Source organism: Dipodomys merriami, unplaced genomic scaffold, assembly GCF_024711535.1.
Source record: "Dipodomys merriami isolate MVZ:Mamm:240054 unplaced genomic scaffold, mDipMer1.0.p SCAF_4, whole genome shotgun sequence".
NCBI classification, from domain to species: Eukaryota; Metazoa; Chordata; class Mammalia; order Rodentia; family Heteromyidae; genus Dipodomys; species Dipodomys merriami.
The window spans coordinates 19,680,430-19,699,567 of record NW_027205603.1 but is presented as its reverse complement, the minus strand read 5'-3'; the positions used below and the strand labels follow the sequence as shown (position 1 = coordinate 19,699,567).

General features: G+C 43.2%; 1 protein-coding gene across 8 annotated transcripts in view; it reads left to right on the top strand.

Annotated features, from left to right (window-relative positions):
* The window catches only part of Crem (cAMP responsive element modulator), a 94,140-nt gene that overhangs the window by 9,641 nt on the left and 65,361 nt on the right, over positions 1-19,138 (top strand). For 7 of the 8 annotated variants that reach the window (XM_069990649.1, XM_069990637.1, XM_069990645.1 and 4 more), the window contains exons 2-3: positions 3,759-3,857; positions 15,021-15,144. In XM_069990649.1, coding sequence (XP_069846750.1) covers positions 3,814-3,857; positions 15,021-15,144 — 168 coding nt within the window. In that variant the 5' untranslated portion in view covers positions 3,759-3,813. Of the gene's footprint in view, positions 1-3,758; positions 3,862-15,020; positions 15,145-19,138 lie in introns of those variants that run through there. The other variant, XM_069990646.1, reaches the window with a different exon arrangement.

Genomic DNA, 19,138 nt, shown 5'->3' with positions numbered 1-19,138 from the left:
TTTTCCCAAAGTATACATAGTTTATATTAAAACAAACCAGATACCTTGGTTTACAAATAAACACAAAGTGGTTTTGAACCTGGAAAACATCAGTGATAGGAATACATATATTGTCTCAAATGTTATAACAAATGATACTAAGCCTCTACTTAAGTATCTCAAATAAGAATGCAAGACAAGGTTGCAAGGGCAACCATTGGAAGATTTTTTTTATTTTTTATTTTGGTGCTGGTACCTAGGCTTGAACTCAGGTCCTAGGTATTGTCTTTGAGCTTTTTCTGCTCAAGAGTGACTATCACATAGACTATAATTTTACTTACAGCTTTTTTCTGGTTAATTGGAGGTAAATCTCACAGATTTTCCAGCTCATGTTGGCTTAGAATGGTGATCCTCACATCTCAGCTTCCTGAGTAGCCAAGATTACAGGTTTGAGAAGATTTTAAGTGAAGAAATGGGGCTTGAACTCAGGTCCTAGGTGCTGTCCCAATTCCCGCTTTTTCTAAATAGTTTATTGGAGATAAGAGTCTCATGGACTTTTCTGCCCCAGGCTGGCTTCAAACCACGATCCTCAGATCTCAGTCTCTAGGATTACAGGCCTGAGCCACTACTAGCACCCTGCAGGGTTTGCATTTCAAATAATGTTGTTATCAAATAGGATGGATAGAGGTGGTGGGGAGTTTTGAAGCAGATGAAGTAAAAAGGCAGATCCTGTTACAGCTTTAATCATGGTAAAAGGTTAGGGTCAGAACTAAAACAGGACCTGGGAGGATAGAGAGAATGGAACAGAATAGAGAGATAGGAGGTAGGATTATTGGAGTGATTAATTCTATGTGTTTTTCAGCTTGTATTGCAAGCCTTTTGCATTCATTAATGTGCTTTCTCCTCACACACAATTTGGGCAGGAAAGTATGGAGAAATATTTTTAATTTTTTATTTTTTTGGTTGGTCCTGGGGCTTGAACTCTGGGCCTGGGTGCTGTCCCTCAGCTCTTCAGCTCAAGGCGAGCGCTCTACCACTTGAGCTACAGCGCCACTTCTGGTTTTCTGGTGGTTTATTGGAGATAGGAGTCTCACAGTCTTTCCTGCCCGGGCTGGCTTTGAACCGCGATCCTCAGATCTCAGCCTCCTGAGTAGCTAGGATTACAGGCGTGAGCCACCAGCACCCGGCAGTATGGAGAAAAATTGTCCAAGATTACAGCTAATCAGTGGGACTCCACACCCAGTTTCCAAGGCTAATGTTCTTTACACCTCTTCCTTGGTGAACTGTCAATTGCAATATGATCACATGTGACTCCCTGCTGAGATAGCTGAAACAGAATGGAGTCCTCTTGAGCAAGAGGGGAGGCATTATGTGGGATACAGTTTACATTTGGGGGTTTTAGGGTTTGAAGGTCTGGTGGGTGGTTAAGAGACATCTGACAGATTCTTCAGGGGCTGGAGCTCAGAAGAGAGCCTTAAGCTTCAGGTGAAACTTGAAAATCATCCCAGAAGCATGAAGAGGCCCAGAGAGAATGTGTGGAGATTGTGCCTGAAATCCTGGAAATATTAAAAATATTAAAAACTATTAAACTATGGGCAAGAGAAGGCCAAATAAAGGACTGAATAACTTGGAAGAAAAAAGCAAGAGTGATACCATAAAGAATTGGACACTGGTGTTATACATCAGTGACAGTTGCCATTGGGCTAGGAATAATTGACTATTTCTGGATTTCCCTGAAAAATATTGCTTTTTATTTTTATTTTTTTTTTGGTCAGTTGTGGGGCTTGAATTCAGCGCCTGGGTGCTGTCCCTGAGCTTTTTTTTTTTTTTGGGTCGGCCGTGGGGCTTGCATTCTGGGCCTGGGTGCTGTCCCTCAGCTCTTCAGCTCAAGGCTAGCACTCTACCACTTGAGGCACAGTGCCACTTCCGGTTTTCTGGTGGTTTATTGGAGATAGGAGGCTCACGGTCTCTCCTGCCCGTCTCTCCTGCCTGGACTGGCTTTGAACCGTGATCCTCAGATCTCAGCCTCCTGAGTAGCTAGGATTACAGGCGTGAGCCACCAGTGCCCGGCAATAATACTGTTTTTTTTTGGTCAGTCATGGGGCTTGAACTCTGGGCTTAGGCACTGTCCCTGTGCTCTTCAGCTCAAGGTGAGCGCTTTATCACTTGAGCCACAGCGCCACTTCCATTCCTGAGCTTTTTAACTCAAGGCTAGTGCTCTACTACTTTGAGGCACAGTACTACTTCCTATTTTCCCGGGGTTAATTGAAAATAAGAGTCTCACAGACTTTACTGCACAGTCTAGCTTTGAACAACGATCCTCAGATCTCAGCCTCCTGAGTAGCTAGGTTTACAGGCATGAGCCATCCGTACTCAAGGCTAGTACTCTGCCATTTGAACCATAGCGCCACTTTGTGTGGAGAGAGGGTGGTTAATTGCAGATAAGAGTCTCACGGACTTTCCTGTCCTGGTTGGCATTGAACTGAGATCTTCAGAGTAACCTAGTTTCCTGAATAGCTAGGATTACAGGCATGAGCCACTAGCTTCTGGCTTCATTATCCTTTGCACATTTCCCTCTTTAGATCTCAATCTCCTGGAACAAAGCGTGTTGCACTGGGTTCCATTGCTTAGCTTAAGAACTCACCATAAGGGGCTGGGAAGGTGGCCCAGTGGTAGAGTGCTTGCCTTGCATGCATGAGGCCCTGGGTTCGATTCCTCAGCACCACATAAGCAAAAAAAAGCGGGAAGTGGCACTGTGGCTCAAGTGGTAGAGCGCTAGCCTTGAGCTGAAGAGCTGAGGGACAGCGCCCAGGCCCAGAGTTCAGGCCCCACAACCGGACCCAAAAAAAAAAAAAAAAAAAAAACAAAAACAAAAAAACAAAAACAAAAAAAAAACTCACCATAAGTTGGATGGATGCTGGTCACTGATCAATAAATGGTCCCTGCTTTCTTGTTTATACAACTGGGTTTTGGGTTTTATTTTTTTGTCGGTTGTGGGGCTTGAACTCTAGGGCTGGGTATCCCTGAGCTCTTCAGCTCAAGGCAAGTGCTGTACCACTTGAACCACAGTGTCACTTTCTAGGGTTTTGGGGTTTTTTGTTTTTGTTTTTGTTTTTTAGTTCTGGGGTTTGCTTATGAGGCAAGCACTCTACTACTTGAGCCATATCCCTATGCCAACACATTGAGTTTTGTAAATTTTTTTTTTTCCCTAGGAGGAATAAACAGTGATAATCTAGTCCTGGGCCTAGTTACCAGGAGGCTGAGATCAGAGGATCAAGGTTCAAAGCCAGCCCACACAGACAAAAAAAAAAAATCAAAGCTGGGAATGTGGCTTAGTTCTTGCCTAGCATACACAAAGCCCTGGGTTCAATTCCTCAGTACCACATGAACAGAAAAAGCTAGAAGAGGCACTGTGGCTCCAGTGGTAGAGTGTTAGCCTCAAGCAGAAGATCATCAGGGACAGGGCCCCAGCCCTGAGTACAAACCTGAGGACTGGCCAAAAAAAAAAAAAAGTCAAAATAAGAGTACAAGGCCTTGAGTTCAAGCTCCAGTCCTGACCAAAAAACAAAACAAAACAAAAAAACCCTAAATAAAACTGGATAATAGATTGATGATAAAACTGAAAAAGCCCAATAATGCTGAGTTGTTTTCAGCTTTCTATTCTGTGGTGATTTTATTTTTTAGCTTTATAGAATTTGGAATACTTTTGCTGGTGAGAGACTTTAACTTTTAAAGTAAAATATTATGATCTTTAATTCATCATTATGATTTTCCTTCAGGATAAATAAAGAAGAAAAGGAGGAAGGAGCAAAGCTTTGATTGCACGTCTTGATAATGAGTAAATGTAGCAGGAAAAAGTATATTAAGACAAATATCAGGTAGGTGGATATGTTTTTCTGTTCTTTTAAAGTTCTACTTAGAGAACTAAAGGAAAGAATTGATGGTACATATGTGCACAATATACATATGTGTATGTATAAATACGTGTAACTATATGTTCTCAAACTAGTTACTTAATCATCTACCATGTATGTACTCCCAATGGATTTTTTTTTTTTTTTTTTTTTTTTTTTTTTTTTGTGGGTCATGGGGCTTGAACTCTGGGCCTGGGCGCTGTCCCTGAGCTCTTTAGTTCAAGGCTAGTGCTCTATCTTGAGCCACAGTGCCACTTCTGGTTTTCTGGTGGTTTATTGGAGATAAGAGTCTCATGGATGTTCCTGCTTGGGCTGGCTTTAAACTGTGATTCTCACATCTCAGCCTCCTGAGTAGCTAAGATACAGGCGTGAACCACCAGCACCCGACTCCAGGGGATGGTTTTTACATTCAGCTTTTACTGAGGGCCAGTAGCCTCAGTGAGAAGCAGATCATCCAGGCAGATGTTCACAGCTCAGTGGAATAGTATGATGATACACAGAGTTTTTGTTCTCTTTGTTTCCCCTTATGCTATGCTTGCAGCTAACCTTGTAAAATGGAAGAGAGTCTCTATCATGTTTTACAGAAACCTAAACAGACTTTTCCCACATTTTCTTTTTTATGGGGTGGGGAAGGGTCCGGTCGTGGGGCCTGAACTCTGGGCCTGGGCATTATCCCTCAACTCTTCAGCTCAAGGCTAGCGCTCTACCACTTTAGCCACAGCGCCACCTCGGCTTTTTTTTGCTTATGTGGTGCTGAGGAATCGAACCCAGGGCCTCAGGCATGCAAGGCAAGCGCTCTACCACTGAGCCACCTTCCCAGCCCACATTTTCTTTATTTTCAGAAGCATTCTATTTTGTCAATTGGATACAGTGCTAAAGAGAAAATAAATTTTCCATGACTTTTTTTGGAAAGCTGTTTAAAAATAGAAGATAGAAACAACTTCAGTGATTTTTTTTTTTCCTTCTCAATTGGATTTTTTTCTTTTCTTTTTTTTTTGGGGGGGGGTGTCGGGTCATGGGGCCTGAACTCTGGGCCTGGGCGCTGTCCCTCAGCTCTTCAGCTCAAGGCTAGTGCTCTACCACTTGAGCCACAACACCACTTCCGGCTTTTTTCTTTTTGCTTATGTGGTGCTGAGGAATCGAACCCAGGGCCTCATGCATGCAAGGCAAGTGCTCTACCACTGAACCCAGGGCCTCATGCATGCAAGGCAAGCACTGTACCACTGAGCCACCTTCCCAGCCCCTCAATTGGATTTTATTCTTTAGAAGAGGTGAAAAAAAATTGCAAGGGTAATATAATTTTCAGCATTATAATTTGTCATTGCATGTTGGAAACAATTGAGATTCTAGAAGCCTATTAGTTATATGAAGACTTCAGTTATAATTAAGGAACTACCTTTTTTTTTTTTTTTGCCAGTCCTGGGACTTGAACTCAGGGCCTAGGTACTATTCCTGAGCTTCTTTTGCTTAAGGCTATATCACTCTACACTTGAGCCTTTTTCTGTTTCTGTAGTATGGAGAAATGGAACCCAGGGCTTCATGCAAGCATTCTACCACTAAGCCACATTCACATTCCCAGCCTGGAACTACCTGTTGTAATTAGGCTTTTTTTTTTTTGGTCATTGGTGGGGCTTGAACTCTGGGTTTGGGCACTGTTCTCAGGGTTCTTTTGCACAAGACTAGCACACTACCACTTGAGCCACAGACCATTTCTGGCCTTTTCTGTATATGTGGTACTAAGGGCTTCATGCATGCTAGACAAGCACTCTACGACTAAGTCACATTCCCAGCCCTCTAAGTTATCTTTTTTTTTTGGGGGGGGGGAAATCGGTCATGGGGCTTGAACTCTAGGCCTGAGCGCTGTCCCTGGCTCTTCAGCTCAAGGCTAGCACGCTACTACTTGAGCCACAGTGCCACTTCCAGCTTTTTCTGCTTATGTGGTACAGAGGAATCGAACCCAGGGCCTCATGCATGTGAGGCAAGCACTCTACCACTGAGCTACCTTCCCAGCCCCCCTCTAAGTTATCTTTTAAAAACAATTTCCTGAGAGGCCAGATACAGTAACACATGCTTGTAATCCAGGTTGCTAAATTGTATATGACTGTAATCCACACTCCTGAGGAGACAAAGAATGGGAGGATATGGTTCCAGGCCAACCTAGGTTAAAAAAAAAAACAGTTGTTGACATCCAACTCAATCCACTAAGACAGATATGGGAATATGCTTCTGTAAACCCCAGCTACTTGGGAGTTGTCAGTAAGATTATGGTTTGAGGCCAGCCCCAGCAAATATCTAAGACCTTGCTTAAAAAATAACTAATGCAGGGCTGGGAAGCTAATGCAAAAACAGCTGAGGGCATGGCTCAAGTGGTAGAGTGCCTGCCTCGCAAGTGTAAGGCCTCAAGTTCAAACTCCAGTTCTGAAAACAAAACGAAAATGAGAATCTTTCCTGGGTACCATAAATTAGCCATTTTTAGATCTAGGTTTTCCTTTTATTCTTCCTCCTTTTTACATATTTGTTTCTGATATACATTTATGCCTAAATAACTTTGTTTAATGGCCTCAGTTTCTGTAAGTGCAAAAATTTATGCATGTATTCTTTGTGTTTACTTCTTTAAATTGTGTTATAGGTTGTCTACCTGTTATTTGTTCTATAATGTACAGTTTGTAGTGCCCTATTGTGCTCTACTGTTTGGAGGAGTTATGATAGTATAGTACAATGTTCTACTACAGTACCAGAAAACAACTGAGCAGTAAGTGCAGTGGAAGAAATGCAATTCAGCTAGGTGTGGGTGGCTCAGGCCTATAATCTTAGCTAATCTGGAGGCTGAGATATGAGGATCACCATTCTAAACCAGGAAAGTCTGTGAGATTTTTTTTTTTTTTGGGGGGGGGTCCGGTCATGGAGCCTGAACTCTGGACCTGGGCGCTGTCCCTCAGCTCTTCAGCTCAAGGCTAGTGCTCTACCACTTGAGCCACAGCGCCACTTTCGGCCCTTTTTCTTTTTGCTTATGTGGTGCTGAGGAATTGAACCCAGGGCCTCAGGCATGCAAGGCAAGCGCTCTGCCACTGAGCCACCTTCCCAGCCCATCTGTGAGATTCTTTTTTTTTTTGTCAGTCGTGGGGCTTGAACTCTGGGCCTGGGCGCTGTCCCTCAGCTCTTCAGCTCAAGGCGAGCGAGTACTCTACCACTTGAGCTACAGCGCTACTTCCGGTTTTCTGGTGGTTTATTGGAGATAGGAGTCTCACGGTCTTTCCTGCCCGGACTGGCTTTGAACCGCGATCCTCAGATCTCAGCCTCCTGAGTAGCTAGGATTACAGGCGTGAGCCACCAGCGCCCGGCCATCTGTGAGATTCTTATCTCCAATTAACTACCAAACAACAAAAAAAGAAGCCAGAGGGCTGGGAAGGTGGCTCAGTGGTAGAGCGCTTGCCTTGCTTGCTTGAGGCCCTGTGTTCGATTCCTCAGCACCACATAAGCAAAAAGGAAAAAGCCGGAAGTGGCGCTGTGGCTCAGGTGGTAGAGCGCTAGCCTTGAGCTGAAGAGCTGAGGGACAGTGCCCAGGCCCAGAGTTCAGGCCCCATGACCGGACCAAAAAAAAAAATGAAGCCAGAGTGAGTAGAGCTGTGGCTTAAATAGTAAAGAGCTAGCTTTGAGCAAAAGAAGCTCAGGGATAGCCCCCAGGCCCTAGAACTGGAACACATTTTCCAGATTTTAACAAATTCAAGTCAATTGATTACTTAAAAAAAAAAAAAAGAAAAAGGATCCCTGCTGGGCACGGGTGGCTCATGCCTATAATCCTAGCTACTCTGGAGGCTGCAAGGTTCAAAGCCAGCCCAGACAGGACAGTCTGTGAGACTTTTTTTTGTCAGTCATGGCCACTCTGGGCCTGGGCGTTGTCCCTTAGCTCTTCTGCTCGAGGTTAGCGCTCTACCACTTGAGCCACAGCACCACTTCTGGCTTTTTCTGCTTATGTGGTGCTGAGGAATCAAACACAGGGCTGCAAGGCAAGCACTCTACTACTGAGCCACCTTCCCAGCCCTCTGTGAGACTCTTATCTCCAATAAACCACCAGAAAACTGGAAGTGGTGCTGTGGCTCAAGTGGTAGAGTGCTCTCCTTAAACTGAAGAGCCTCAGGGTTAGTGCCCAGGTCCAGAGTTCAAGCCCCACTACCAAACCAAAAGAAAAAAATGGATCCCATCAGAAAACTTGATTCAGTAAATTTGGGGTTAAGTGTGACAATCTGTTTCCCCCCTGTGCTGGAATTGAACCTAAGGCCTTGCAAGTGCTTGGCATAGGCAGACAAGTGTTCTACCAGAGGGGATTCTTTTTGCTTTCTTTCTTTCTTTCTTTCTTTCTTTCCTTTCTTTCTTTCTTTCTTTCTTTCTTTCTTTCCTTCTTTCTTTCTTTCTTTCTTTCTTTCTTTCCTTCTTTCTTTCTTTCTTTCTTTCTTTCTTTCTTTCTTTCTTTCCTTCTTTCTTTCTTTCTTTCTTTCTTTCTTTCTTTCTTTCTTTCTTTCTTTCTTTCTTTCTTTCTTTCTTTCTTTCTTTCTTTCTTTCTTTCTTTCTTTCTTTCTTTCTTTCTTTCTTTCTTTCTTTCTTTCTTCTTAGATTGAGCCAAGACTCTCATACTTGCAAGTGCTCTGTCACTTGAACCACACCTCAGCTGGATTTTTTGGGGGGAAGGGGGGTATCATGCTGAGGCTTGAACTCTGGGCCTAGACTTTGTCCCTTAACTGTTTTCACTCAAGATTGGTGCTTTACCACTAGAGCTACACCACCACTTCTGGAGTTTTGCTAGTTAATTGGAGATAATAGTCTAATGGACTTTCTTGCCTAGGCTCGCTTTGAACTTTGATCCTCAGGTCTTAGCCTCCTGAGTAACTGGTATTACAGTCATGAGGCACTGATGCCTGGCCTCAGCTAGATTTTTTTGCCAGTCCTTGGGCTTGAATTCAGAGCCTGGGCACTGCCCCTGAGCTTCTTTTGCTCAAGACTAGCACTCTACCACTTGAGCGACAGCGCTACTTCTGGCTTTTTCTGCTCATGCGGTACCGAAGAATCAAACTCAGGGCTTCATGCATTCTAGGCAAGCATTCTACCAAAGAATCATATTCCCAGCCCTCAGCTAGATTTTTAAAAGCAAATAATTAGTTCTGAGGAAGACTGTGCAAAGACTAAACATTGAGAAACAGAGATTAGGTCTAGTTAATGAATTCCTTCAGGGCATGGCCATGACTCACTTACTTTTGTATTTTCAGAGCATATTACTTGTGATACTAAATGAATGTTAGGTTAGTGGGAAAGACTGTTTTCCCTGCAATTTTTGAGTTGAGACTGGAGTTCTGGCAGAAACTTAAAAGTGTTAAACAAAGATGTACACTAATAGTGCACTTTTCATTCTCTTTCCAAATATTCCTGCTATAGCATGCTTTAGGCAAAAGGCTGCTTGGTGGTCAGGTTCTTGTGAGAACACTGATATTAGATCTTTACCTTCCACCTCCTTTTTATTTTTTTTGCCAGAACTCAGGGCCTAGTTCTGTCCCTGAGCTTTTGCTCAAGGCTAGTGCTCTACCATTTGAGACACAGTTCCACTTCCAGCTTTTTGGTGGTACATTGGTATCACAGACTTTCTTGCCTGTGCTGAGTATGTACCTTGATCCTCAGATCTCAGCCCCCTGAGTAGCTAGGATTACAGGTGTGAACTTCCACCTTCTTTTTTTTTTGTTTTTTTGGGGTTTCTTTTTTGGGTCCGGTCGTGGGGCCTGAACTCTGGGCCTAGATGTTGTCCCTCAGCTCTTCAGCTCAAGGCTAGCTTTCTACCACTTAAGCCACAGTGCCACTTCCGGCTTTTTTCTTTCTGCTTATGTGGTGCTGAGGAACCAAACCCAGGGCCTCATGCATGCAAGGCAAGCACTCTACTACTAAGCCACCTTCCCAGCCCCTGACCTTCCACCTTCTTTTTTTTTATTTGTAAGTTTTTTTTATTGTGAAAGTACTGTACAGAGGGGTTACAATTACATGAGCAAGGTAATGAGTACATTTCTTTTTTTTTTTTGGTCGGTCATGGGGCTTGAACTCTGGGCTTGGGTGCTGTCCCTGTGCTCTTCAGCTCAAGGTGAGCACTCTACTGCTTGAGCCACAGCGTCACTTCTGGTTTTCTAGTGGTTTATTGGAGATAAGAGTCTCACGGACTTTCCCGCCTGTGCTGGCTTTGAACCTCAATCCTCAGATCTTAGCCTCCTGAGTAGCTAGGATTACAGACCGGTACCACTGGGGGGCTGGCATGAGTACATGTCTTATCAAGCACTGTTGCCTCCTCCTTTGTTTCCCCTTACTATCCTTGCCCTCCCATATCCCCTCCCCCCCCCCCCTTTCCACCTTCTTAAGGCATAACTTCACTGTTGTTTTTGTTGGGAGTGGTGATTGTTGTACTGGAGTTTGAACTCAGATTCTTGCACTTGCTAAGTGGGAGCTCTGTCAACTTGCTATATCCAAGCTATATCCTCCAGCCCTTTATGTTTACTTTTATTTATTTGTTTGTGTTGATTATTTTTTAGATAGGCTGTTGTTTATGCCTGAGTGGACCTTGGCTGCGGTCCTCATACTTGTATTTGTTCATGTTTCTGGGGATGGGAGTCATGCCCAGACACTGTTTGAGATGGAATCTTTTGAACTTTAATGCCTGAGCCAGCCTCACCTCAATCCTCCTATCTCCACCACCCAACTAACTCAGGTTACAAGCTTGAGCCACAACTCTGGCTGTACATTAGTAATTCTTGATAGAGTGTCACATTCTTTGCCAGGGCTGGTCTGGACTACAATTTTCCTGTTTATGCCATCATTACAGGTGAGATCACAGGTATACATTGCCACATCTAGCTTTTATTTATTTATTTTTTTGTGCCCATTCTGGGGCTATGTGTGTGTGTGTGTGTTTGTGTGTGTGTGTGTGTGTGTGTGTGCGTGTGTGTGTGTGTGTGTACGTGCACGTGCCCATTCAAGGCCTAGGCATTGTCCCTGAGATTTTTGCTCAAGGCTAGTGCCCCACTTGAGCCCTACTTCTGGCCTTTTGGTGGTTAGCTGGAGATAGTTTTATGGACTTTCAAGCCCAGGTTGACTTCAAATAGTGTTCCTCAGATCTCAGCCTTCTGAGTAGCTAGGGTTATAGGCTTGAGCCACCAGCATCCAGCTTTCAGCTTTGGTTTTTTGGTCAGTGATGGGGTACTGTTGCTGAGCCTTTTGCTCACAGGTAGTGCTGTACCACTTTGAGCCACAGCTCTACTTTACATTTTTTGGTGGTTAATTGGAGGTAAGAGTCTCATGGATTTTCCTGTCTTGGTTGGCTTTGAATGATGATCCTCAGATCTCAACCTCCTGAGTAGCTAGGATTAGAGGTGTGAACCACCAGTGCCTTTGTTTTTTATGTTTTTGTTTTATTTTTTGCCAGTCCTAGGTCTTGAACTCAGGGCCTGAGCACTGTCCCTAAATTTCTTTTGCTTAAGGCTAACACTCTACCACTTGAGCCACAATGCAACTTCCAGCTTTTTCTGTTTATGTGATACTGAGTAATTGAACTCAGGGCTTCATGCATGCCAGGTAAGCACTCTATCACTAAGCCACATTTCTAGTCGTCCTGTCTGTGTCTCCCCGCCCCCCCCCCCCCCCCCCAGGCGCAGCTTTGTTTCATAACTTGTTTCTTGGTCTGGCCTCAACTTGCAATCCTTCCAGATCTCTGACTCCCAAGAAGCTGGAGTTACAGGCATGAGGCACTGTGCCCTTGATCTTTTAGTGGTGGTGGTTGTTCTGGTATTGGGGCTTGAGCTCAGGACCTTGTAGAGTCCTTTGGCTTTTTTACTCAAGGTTGATGCTCTATCATTTGAGCCACACTTCCACTTCAGCTTTTTCCCAATTAATTTCCCAATTAAGTTTCACTGATTTTTCTGCCTGGACTTTGAATGGTGATCCTTAGAGCTCAGCCTCCTGACTAGCTAGGATCAGAGGTGTGAATTGCTAGTATCCAACCCCATTTCATCTTAGGGTACTTTAAATGTTTTGAGGCACATTCTCCCATCTTCTTTTCCTTTTCATCTATAAAACTCATGTTCTGTGACATTTTCTTTGGAGCTGCACATATAAACACAAGTAGAGCAGTGCGGAATAGCACTTTATGAGTGAGGATGACTTACACTTACTCAGAACCAGAGAGGCTATGGTAAGAAATAATAAGAAAAGAGATCCAAGCCTATAATCTAGCTACTCAGGAGGCTGAGATCAGAGGATTGAGGTTCAGGGCCAACCTGGGCAGGAAAAAAAAACACAAAAAAAGAAGTAGAGCTGTGGCTCAACTTGTAGTGTGCTAGTCTTGAGTAAAGAATCTCAGGAGCCGGGCACTGGTGGCTCACACCTGTAATCCTAGCTACTCAGGAGACTGAGATCTGAGGATCATGGTTCAAAGCCAGTCCAGGCAGGAAAGTCTATGACTTATCTCCAGTAAACCACTAGAAAACCGGAAATGGTGCTGTGGCTCAAGCGGTAGAGCACTTACCTGGAGCTGAAGAGCTGAGGGACAGCACCCAAGCCCAGAGTTCAAGCCCTACAACTGACAAAAAAAAAAAACCTTAGGATTAGATAGTAGGCTCTGAGTTCAAGCCCCAGGATTGGCACACCCTCCCCCCAAAAAAGGGAGAGGAGAAAGAGAGATCTAGTGACCCATGTCAGTATCATGTCAGTGAAGCCTAGCTCATTTGGGGTCTGAAAATGGAAATACTGAGGTTTAATGTCAGCAAAAAAATTCCAGGGACCCAATCTTGAAACTAACTAGCAACAGAGCTGGGTGCTGCGAGCTATTCATGAGGCTGAGATCTGAGGATCATGGTTTGAAGCCATGGGCAAAAAAGTCCCGGTGAGACTCTCATCTCCAATTAACTATCCAAAAAACCAGAAATGGAGCTGTAGCTCAAAGTGGTAGAGCACTAGCCTGGAGCAAAAGGAGCTGAGAGACAGTATTTAGGCCCCAAGTTCAAGCCCCGTGACCGACCCCAAAAAAGAACTAGCAATAGGGAACCACCCTAGAACCACCAAATAATAATAATAATAATAATAATAATAATAATAATAATAATAATAATAATAATAATATAGATAACTTGGGGAATATTAGAGGAAAAATATTCTTCCATGGTAGGCAACCTTTTTTTTGGTGTAAATTGCTCTAGCTTTGCATGGTCAGTTATGAGCATCAAAATGATTTAATATAGATTATAGTTGAAAGGTTTGAGCTGGAAGGCCTGGATTCAGGCAATTGCCATTGAAATTCAAAGAAGATATGTTAGTCAATTAAATCTGCAAAACCCCCAATTTGGACATTTACAAAACTTATTTTCATTCTAAGTCCTAAGGAAATAACATACTTTTTGGATATATATTTAGAGTATAACGTAGAAAAAATATTTTGTACTGTTGATATTTGAAAAGATGTTCAGCAGTAGGAATAGCAGTTCTTAAAGTAAGTTTAAAAATGAATTTAATTTAATTTATTTTGTGTGTATTTATATTTACTCTTAATATAGTAAAATTTATTATAACATTATTTACCTTCTAGAAAAATTCCACATGGAAACCATTAGCTTAAATTGACTTCAGAAACAAAGTAAAATTATGACCAAATTTTTTTCTGGATGCCAGGTACCAGTGGCTCATCCCTGTAATACTAGCTACTCAGGAGGCTGAGATCTGAGGATTGTTTGAAGCCAGCCCTGCAGAAAAGTTTGTGAGACTCTTATCTTCAAACTCAGAAAAAGCTGGACGTGGCACTGTGGTTCAAAGTGATAGAGTGCTCTCCTTGAGCAGAGAGGCTCAGGAACAGCACCCAGGACCAGCAAAAAAAAGAAAAGAAAAAAATATTTTCCTGGAAAAATTAGATTCTCCTTCTAAAATAACTGATGAAGTGCTAAGGATGTAGCTTAGTGGTACAGCATTTGCCTAGCACTAACTAGGTGCTGGATTCCATCCTGAACACTGAAACAAAATACAACTGAGGAGCTGGAGGGATGTGGTCAAGCCTTACTGAGTGTGTGTGTGTGTGTGTGTGTGTGTGTGTGTGTGTGTGTGTGTGTGTGTGTGTGTGTGTGTGTGTGTGTGTGTGTGTGTGTGTGTGTGTGTGTGTGTGTGTGTGTGTGTGTGTGTGTGTGTGTGTGTGTGATAGTACTGGGGCTTGAACTCACAGCCTGAGCATTATCACTTAGTTTTTTTCACTCAAGGCTGGTGCTCTACCACTTAGCCACATGCCCACTTCTGGTTTTTTGGTAGTTGACTAGAGATGAGTCTCACAAACTTTCCTGTTCAGGGTAGCTTCCAACTTTGATCCTCAGATCTTAGCTTTCTAAGTAGCTAGTGTATAGGTGTGAGCCACCAGCGCCTAGCTGTAATTCAACTTTTTTTTTTTTTTTGTAATTCAACTTTTTGAAGGGAGGTTTGTTTTTCAAAAACTGCTTAGTACTAATAAAACAAGACACATGATTTTAACACATTTAATTTAGATAATGGAGAATCCCTTTCAACAATACTGTAATATAAAGCAGATCTATTAGGTCTGAGATTCATAGAATAGTTATAATTTTCATGTAAAATAGACAAACCTAATGTTATCACTTACTAATACTAAGCAACACTTGAAATGATTTTCAGGACAGCATTATTATAAAGGTTGCTTTAATTTTAAAATAAGTTAATTCTAGCCAGGTGGCTTATCCCCTGTAATCCTAGCTACTCTGGAAGTGGAGATCTGTGAATCAGATCAAAGCCAGCCTGAGTAGAAAACTCCATGTTAGCACCAATTAACCTCCAAAAAGCCATGTGATATGTGGTAGAGCGTCAGTCTGTAGTGGAAAAAAAGCAATACCTAGGCCCTGAGTTCAAGCCCCCATACCAGCACACAAAAACGTTAATTCCCATAAAACATTTCCTATCTGGCATCCTATCCAGTGAGCAGAGAAATTGTCTTAAAGTTGGAGAATTACAAGGCAGTATAACTGGCTGTCAGAAAGCAAGGTTAAAATTATACTCAGTATTTCTAGATAATTCAGTCAGAGCCTTAATGTTTTTCCCTTTTTGTTGTCGTTCCAGACAAATGACCATGGAAACAGTTGAATCTCCACAGGATGGAAGCATAATAAATTCTGTGGTAGAGCGAGATTCTGGTCATATGCAAACTCAGAGTGGCCAGAATTCAATCCCCACGCTAGCTCAGGTAGGCCATAAGCAGGCACTGATGAAAGCTAGTTCTATGACAATGAGAATCATGTATGGGTTCTTTTTTTCCCCTCCTATTTAAAATTTAAGTTGTTATGATAAAGGTGATATACTGAGGGGTTACAGTTATATTAATCTGGCAAAGAGTATAGTTCTTTTTGGACAGTGTTACCCCTTCCCTTGCTCTTTCCCAGTTTTTTCTTCCCATCTCCACCCACAAGTTGTATACATCATTTTCAACATAGTGTGAGTAGCACTGCTGCATTTGTTTCCCCTTTGTTCCTCCATTTCTGTGACTCCCCCCCCCCCAAAGACAGATAAATGAACAAACAAGACAAAAGGAAAAGAAAGCAAAAAGGCAACAAAGAAAAAAGCCTCTTGTTTCCATTTCCTGGAGCTCATTTTGATAAATATTATTTTATATGATCAGACGGCATTGCACCTTTGTGATTCTCTCCTAAGAATATCCTCCTTTGGTCTCACTGTATGTGAATGCTTAGATCTTATATAATTTATCATGTTGTATGCGTTCTTTTTTAATTCCAGTTGATGTCAACTTTCCTCTGTTCCTTGGTTATCAGCCATGCTTACCAAAGGACTTTGTAGGGAAGATGCATATTCCTATTATTATTATTGTTATTATTATTATTATTATTATTTGGTCCAGTTGTGCAGCCTGAACTCTGGGCCTGGATGCTGTCCCTCAGCTCTTCTGCTCAAGGCTAGCGCTCTACCAGTTGAACAACATCATCACTCTGGCTTTTTCTGCTTATGTGGTGCTGAGGAATCAAACCCAGGGCCTTATGCATGCAAGGCAAGCACTCTACCACTGAGCCACCTTCCCAGCCCTATTCCAATTATTTTATTGTATCAGACATGTGGCAGTGTTCAACCTCCACTACCACCACCAAACAAAATCCCATAATATGTAATGCTTGACTGTTAACCTGAGTGGGTTGCTAATTCCAAATTGGTACACTTCTGATATTCTTCTATGGCAGAAATCATAGTTTGTTTTCACGTATTTGGGTTCATCATTACTTTTTCTCTTCAGATAGGTCTTCATCTTCGAATTGGCTTCATTCAGAGAGTGCTGGCTCCAGTAGTGTAGCCTGGCACTGTTGACTTAAGTCTGTAATCCTAGCCACTCAGGAGGCTGAGATCTGAGGATCGCAATTCAAAGCCAGCCAGGGCAAAAAGTCCCCATGAGACTCTTTTTTTTTTTTTTTTTTTGGTAGTCATGGTGCTTGAACTTAGGCACTGTCCCTGAACTCTTCAGCTTAAGGGAGGGCTCTGCCACTTGAGCCACAGCACAACCTCTGGTTTTCTGGTGGTTAATTGGCGATAAGAGTCTCATGGACTTTCCTGCCTGGGCTGGCTTTAAACCACAATCCTTAGATCTCAGCCTCCTGAGTAGCTAGGATTACAGGCATGAGCCACTGGCACCTGGCCCATGAGACTCTTATATTAACCACCAGAAAACTGAAGTAGAGCTGTGGCTCAAAGTGGTAGAGTGCTACCCTTGAGCAAAAACGCTAAAGGACAGTGCTCAGGCTCTGAGTTCAAGCCCTATAACTGACAAAAAGAAAAGTAATATAAACAGAACATGACTCTTAACTATGGGAGTATAGGAGGATTAGGGAAGAGAGTGGGAAAAGAAAGGTGGAGGATCAGTAACTTGTAAATACATTGCAACTATGTAAGAAGTGTGCATTAGGAGGTTAAATGGAAGCTGTTGATTAATAGGAGGTTGGGGGTGGGTCAGGAGAAAGCAGTAGAGGTGATGGTTCTGAGCAAGGTTTAGTAGATGTATAATATCTGGGCCATAGTGGAGGCTTTAACTCAAACAATGGAAAAATGATGGGGCTGGGAAGGTGGCTCAGTGGTAGAGTCCTTGCCTTGCATGCATGAGGCTTGAGTTCGATTTCTCAGCAACACATAAGCAGAAAAAGCTGGAAGTGGCGCTGTGGCTCAAGTGGTAGAGCGCTAACCTTGAGCTGAAGAGCTGAGGGACAGCGCCCAGGCCCAGAGTTCAGGCCTCACAACTGACAAAAAATAAATAAATAAATAAGAGGAAAAGTGAAAGGCAATTGGGCAGTTTGAGGGGGGATGAGTGCCACAGGGAAGCATAGGGGTAACAGAGAAAGGTGAAAGAGGGAGAATATGGAGGAAGTAAGTTTGCTTGCATGGATGAAATAGAAGAATAAAGCCTGCTGAAAATGTTTCAGGAGCCAGGCGCCAGTGGCTCATGCCTGTAATCCTTGCGACTCAGGAGGCTGAGATCTGAGGATCACAGTTCAAAGCCAGTCCAGGTAGGAAAGTTCATGAGACTCTTATCTCCACTAAATCACTCAGAAAACCAGAGTGGCACTGTGGCCCAAGTGGTAGAGGGCTAGTCTTGAGCTGAAGAACTGAGGGACAGTACCTAGGCCCAGAGTTCAAGCCTCACCTCGGACAAACAAAAACAAAAATGTTTCAGGAAAGAGAAAGGGCATAGGGAATGTGGCTGATAAATTGTATGCATGTGTGGAAATGTTATAATGGAACCCCTGTGGTACAACGAGTGTAAATAATAATATGTAGCCTGAAACACCAGGAAACAAGTACTTGAAAGAGGTAGAGTGGGGTTAAGGGGAAAGAAGTAGACAAATGAAGAAAAGAAGAGGGGAAGAAATGGAGTCAAGAATCCAGTGCAACCGGGCGCTGGTGGCTCACGCCTGTAATCCTAGCTACTCAGGAGGCTGAGATCTGAGGATCGCCGTTCAAAGCCAGCCCGGGCAGGAGAGACTGTGAGACTCCTATCTCCAATAAAAACCACCAGAAAACCGGAAGTGGCGCTGTAGCTCAAGTGGTAGAGCGCTCGCCTTGAGCTGAAGAGCTGAGGGACAGCGCCCAGGCCCAGAGTTCAAGCCCCCTGACCGACAAAAAAAAAAAAAAAAAAAAAGAATCCAGTGCAGGGCTGGGAAGGTGGCTCAGTGGTGGAGTGCTTGCCTTGCATGCATGAGGCCCTGGGTTCGATTCCTCAGCACCACATAAGCAGGAAAAAAAAGCCGAAAGTGGCACTGTGGCTCAAGTGGTAGAGCGCTACCCTTGAGCTGGAATGCTGAGGGACAGCGCCCAGGCCCAGAGTTGAGGCCTACCACTGGACCCCCCCACCCCCCCAAAAAAAGAATCCAGTGCATATCCTACAAAACTAAGAAGAGTGAGGGAGGAGGTAGGTTGGAAAAGGATGAATGAGAATGTTGAAAGAAGTGACATTGATCAAGACATATTGTATTCATAAACTGCTTTGTTAAATGGAAACTCCTTTGTACAGCTACTTAGATAATTTTTTTGAATGCAAAAAAAATCATTTAACTTCCCACTCCCCCCAAAAATGTAGCCCAGTTCTCGTTGCTCATGCCTATAATCCTAGCTATTCAGGAGGCTGAGATCTGAAGATCAAAGTTTCAAGCCAGCCTGGACAGGAAAGTCCTTGAGCCTCATCTCCAATTTAGCCAGAAAAAGAGCTGTGGTATAAGTGGTAGAGTGCTAGCCTTGAGCACAAAAGCTCAGGAACAGCATCCAGGCTTTGAGTTCAAGCCCCAGGACTGGCACGCACACACATGCACAAAAATATATGTGGTAGGCTGGGAATGTGGCTCAGTGGTAGAGTGCTTGCCTAAAAGGCATGAAGCCCCGAGTTCAACTCATCAATACCATATTAACAGAAAAGGCTGAAAGTGGCACTGTGGCTCAAGTGGTAGAGTTCTAGCCTTGAGCAAAAAGAAGCTCAGGGCAGTGCCCAGGCCCTGAGTTCAAGCCCCAGGAATGGCAAAATAATAATAATAATGCGTGTGTATATATGTATGTTCATAGTAAAAAACAGCAAGCACATTTATGTATCAATTTATCAAATACTAATTGAATGCCTACTGTGTTTAGGCCTTGTTCTAAATGTAGAGTTTTGTTTTTTTTTTTTATTGTGAAAATACTGTACAGAGGGGTTACAA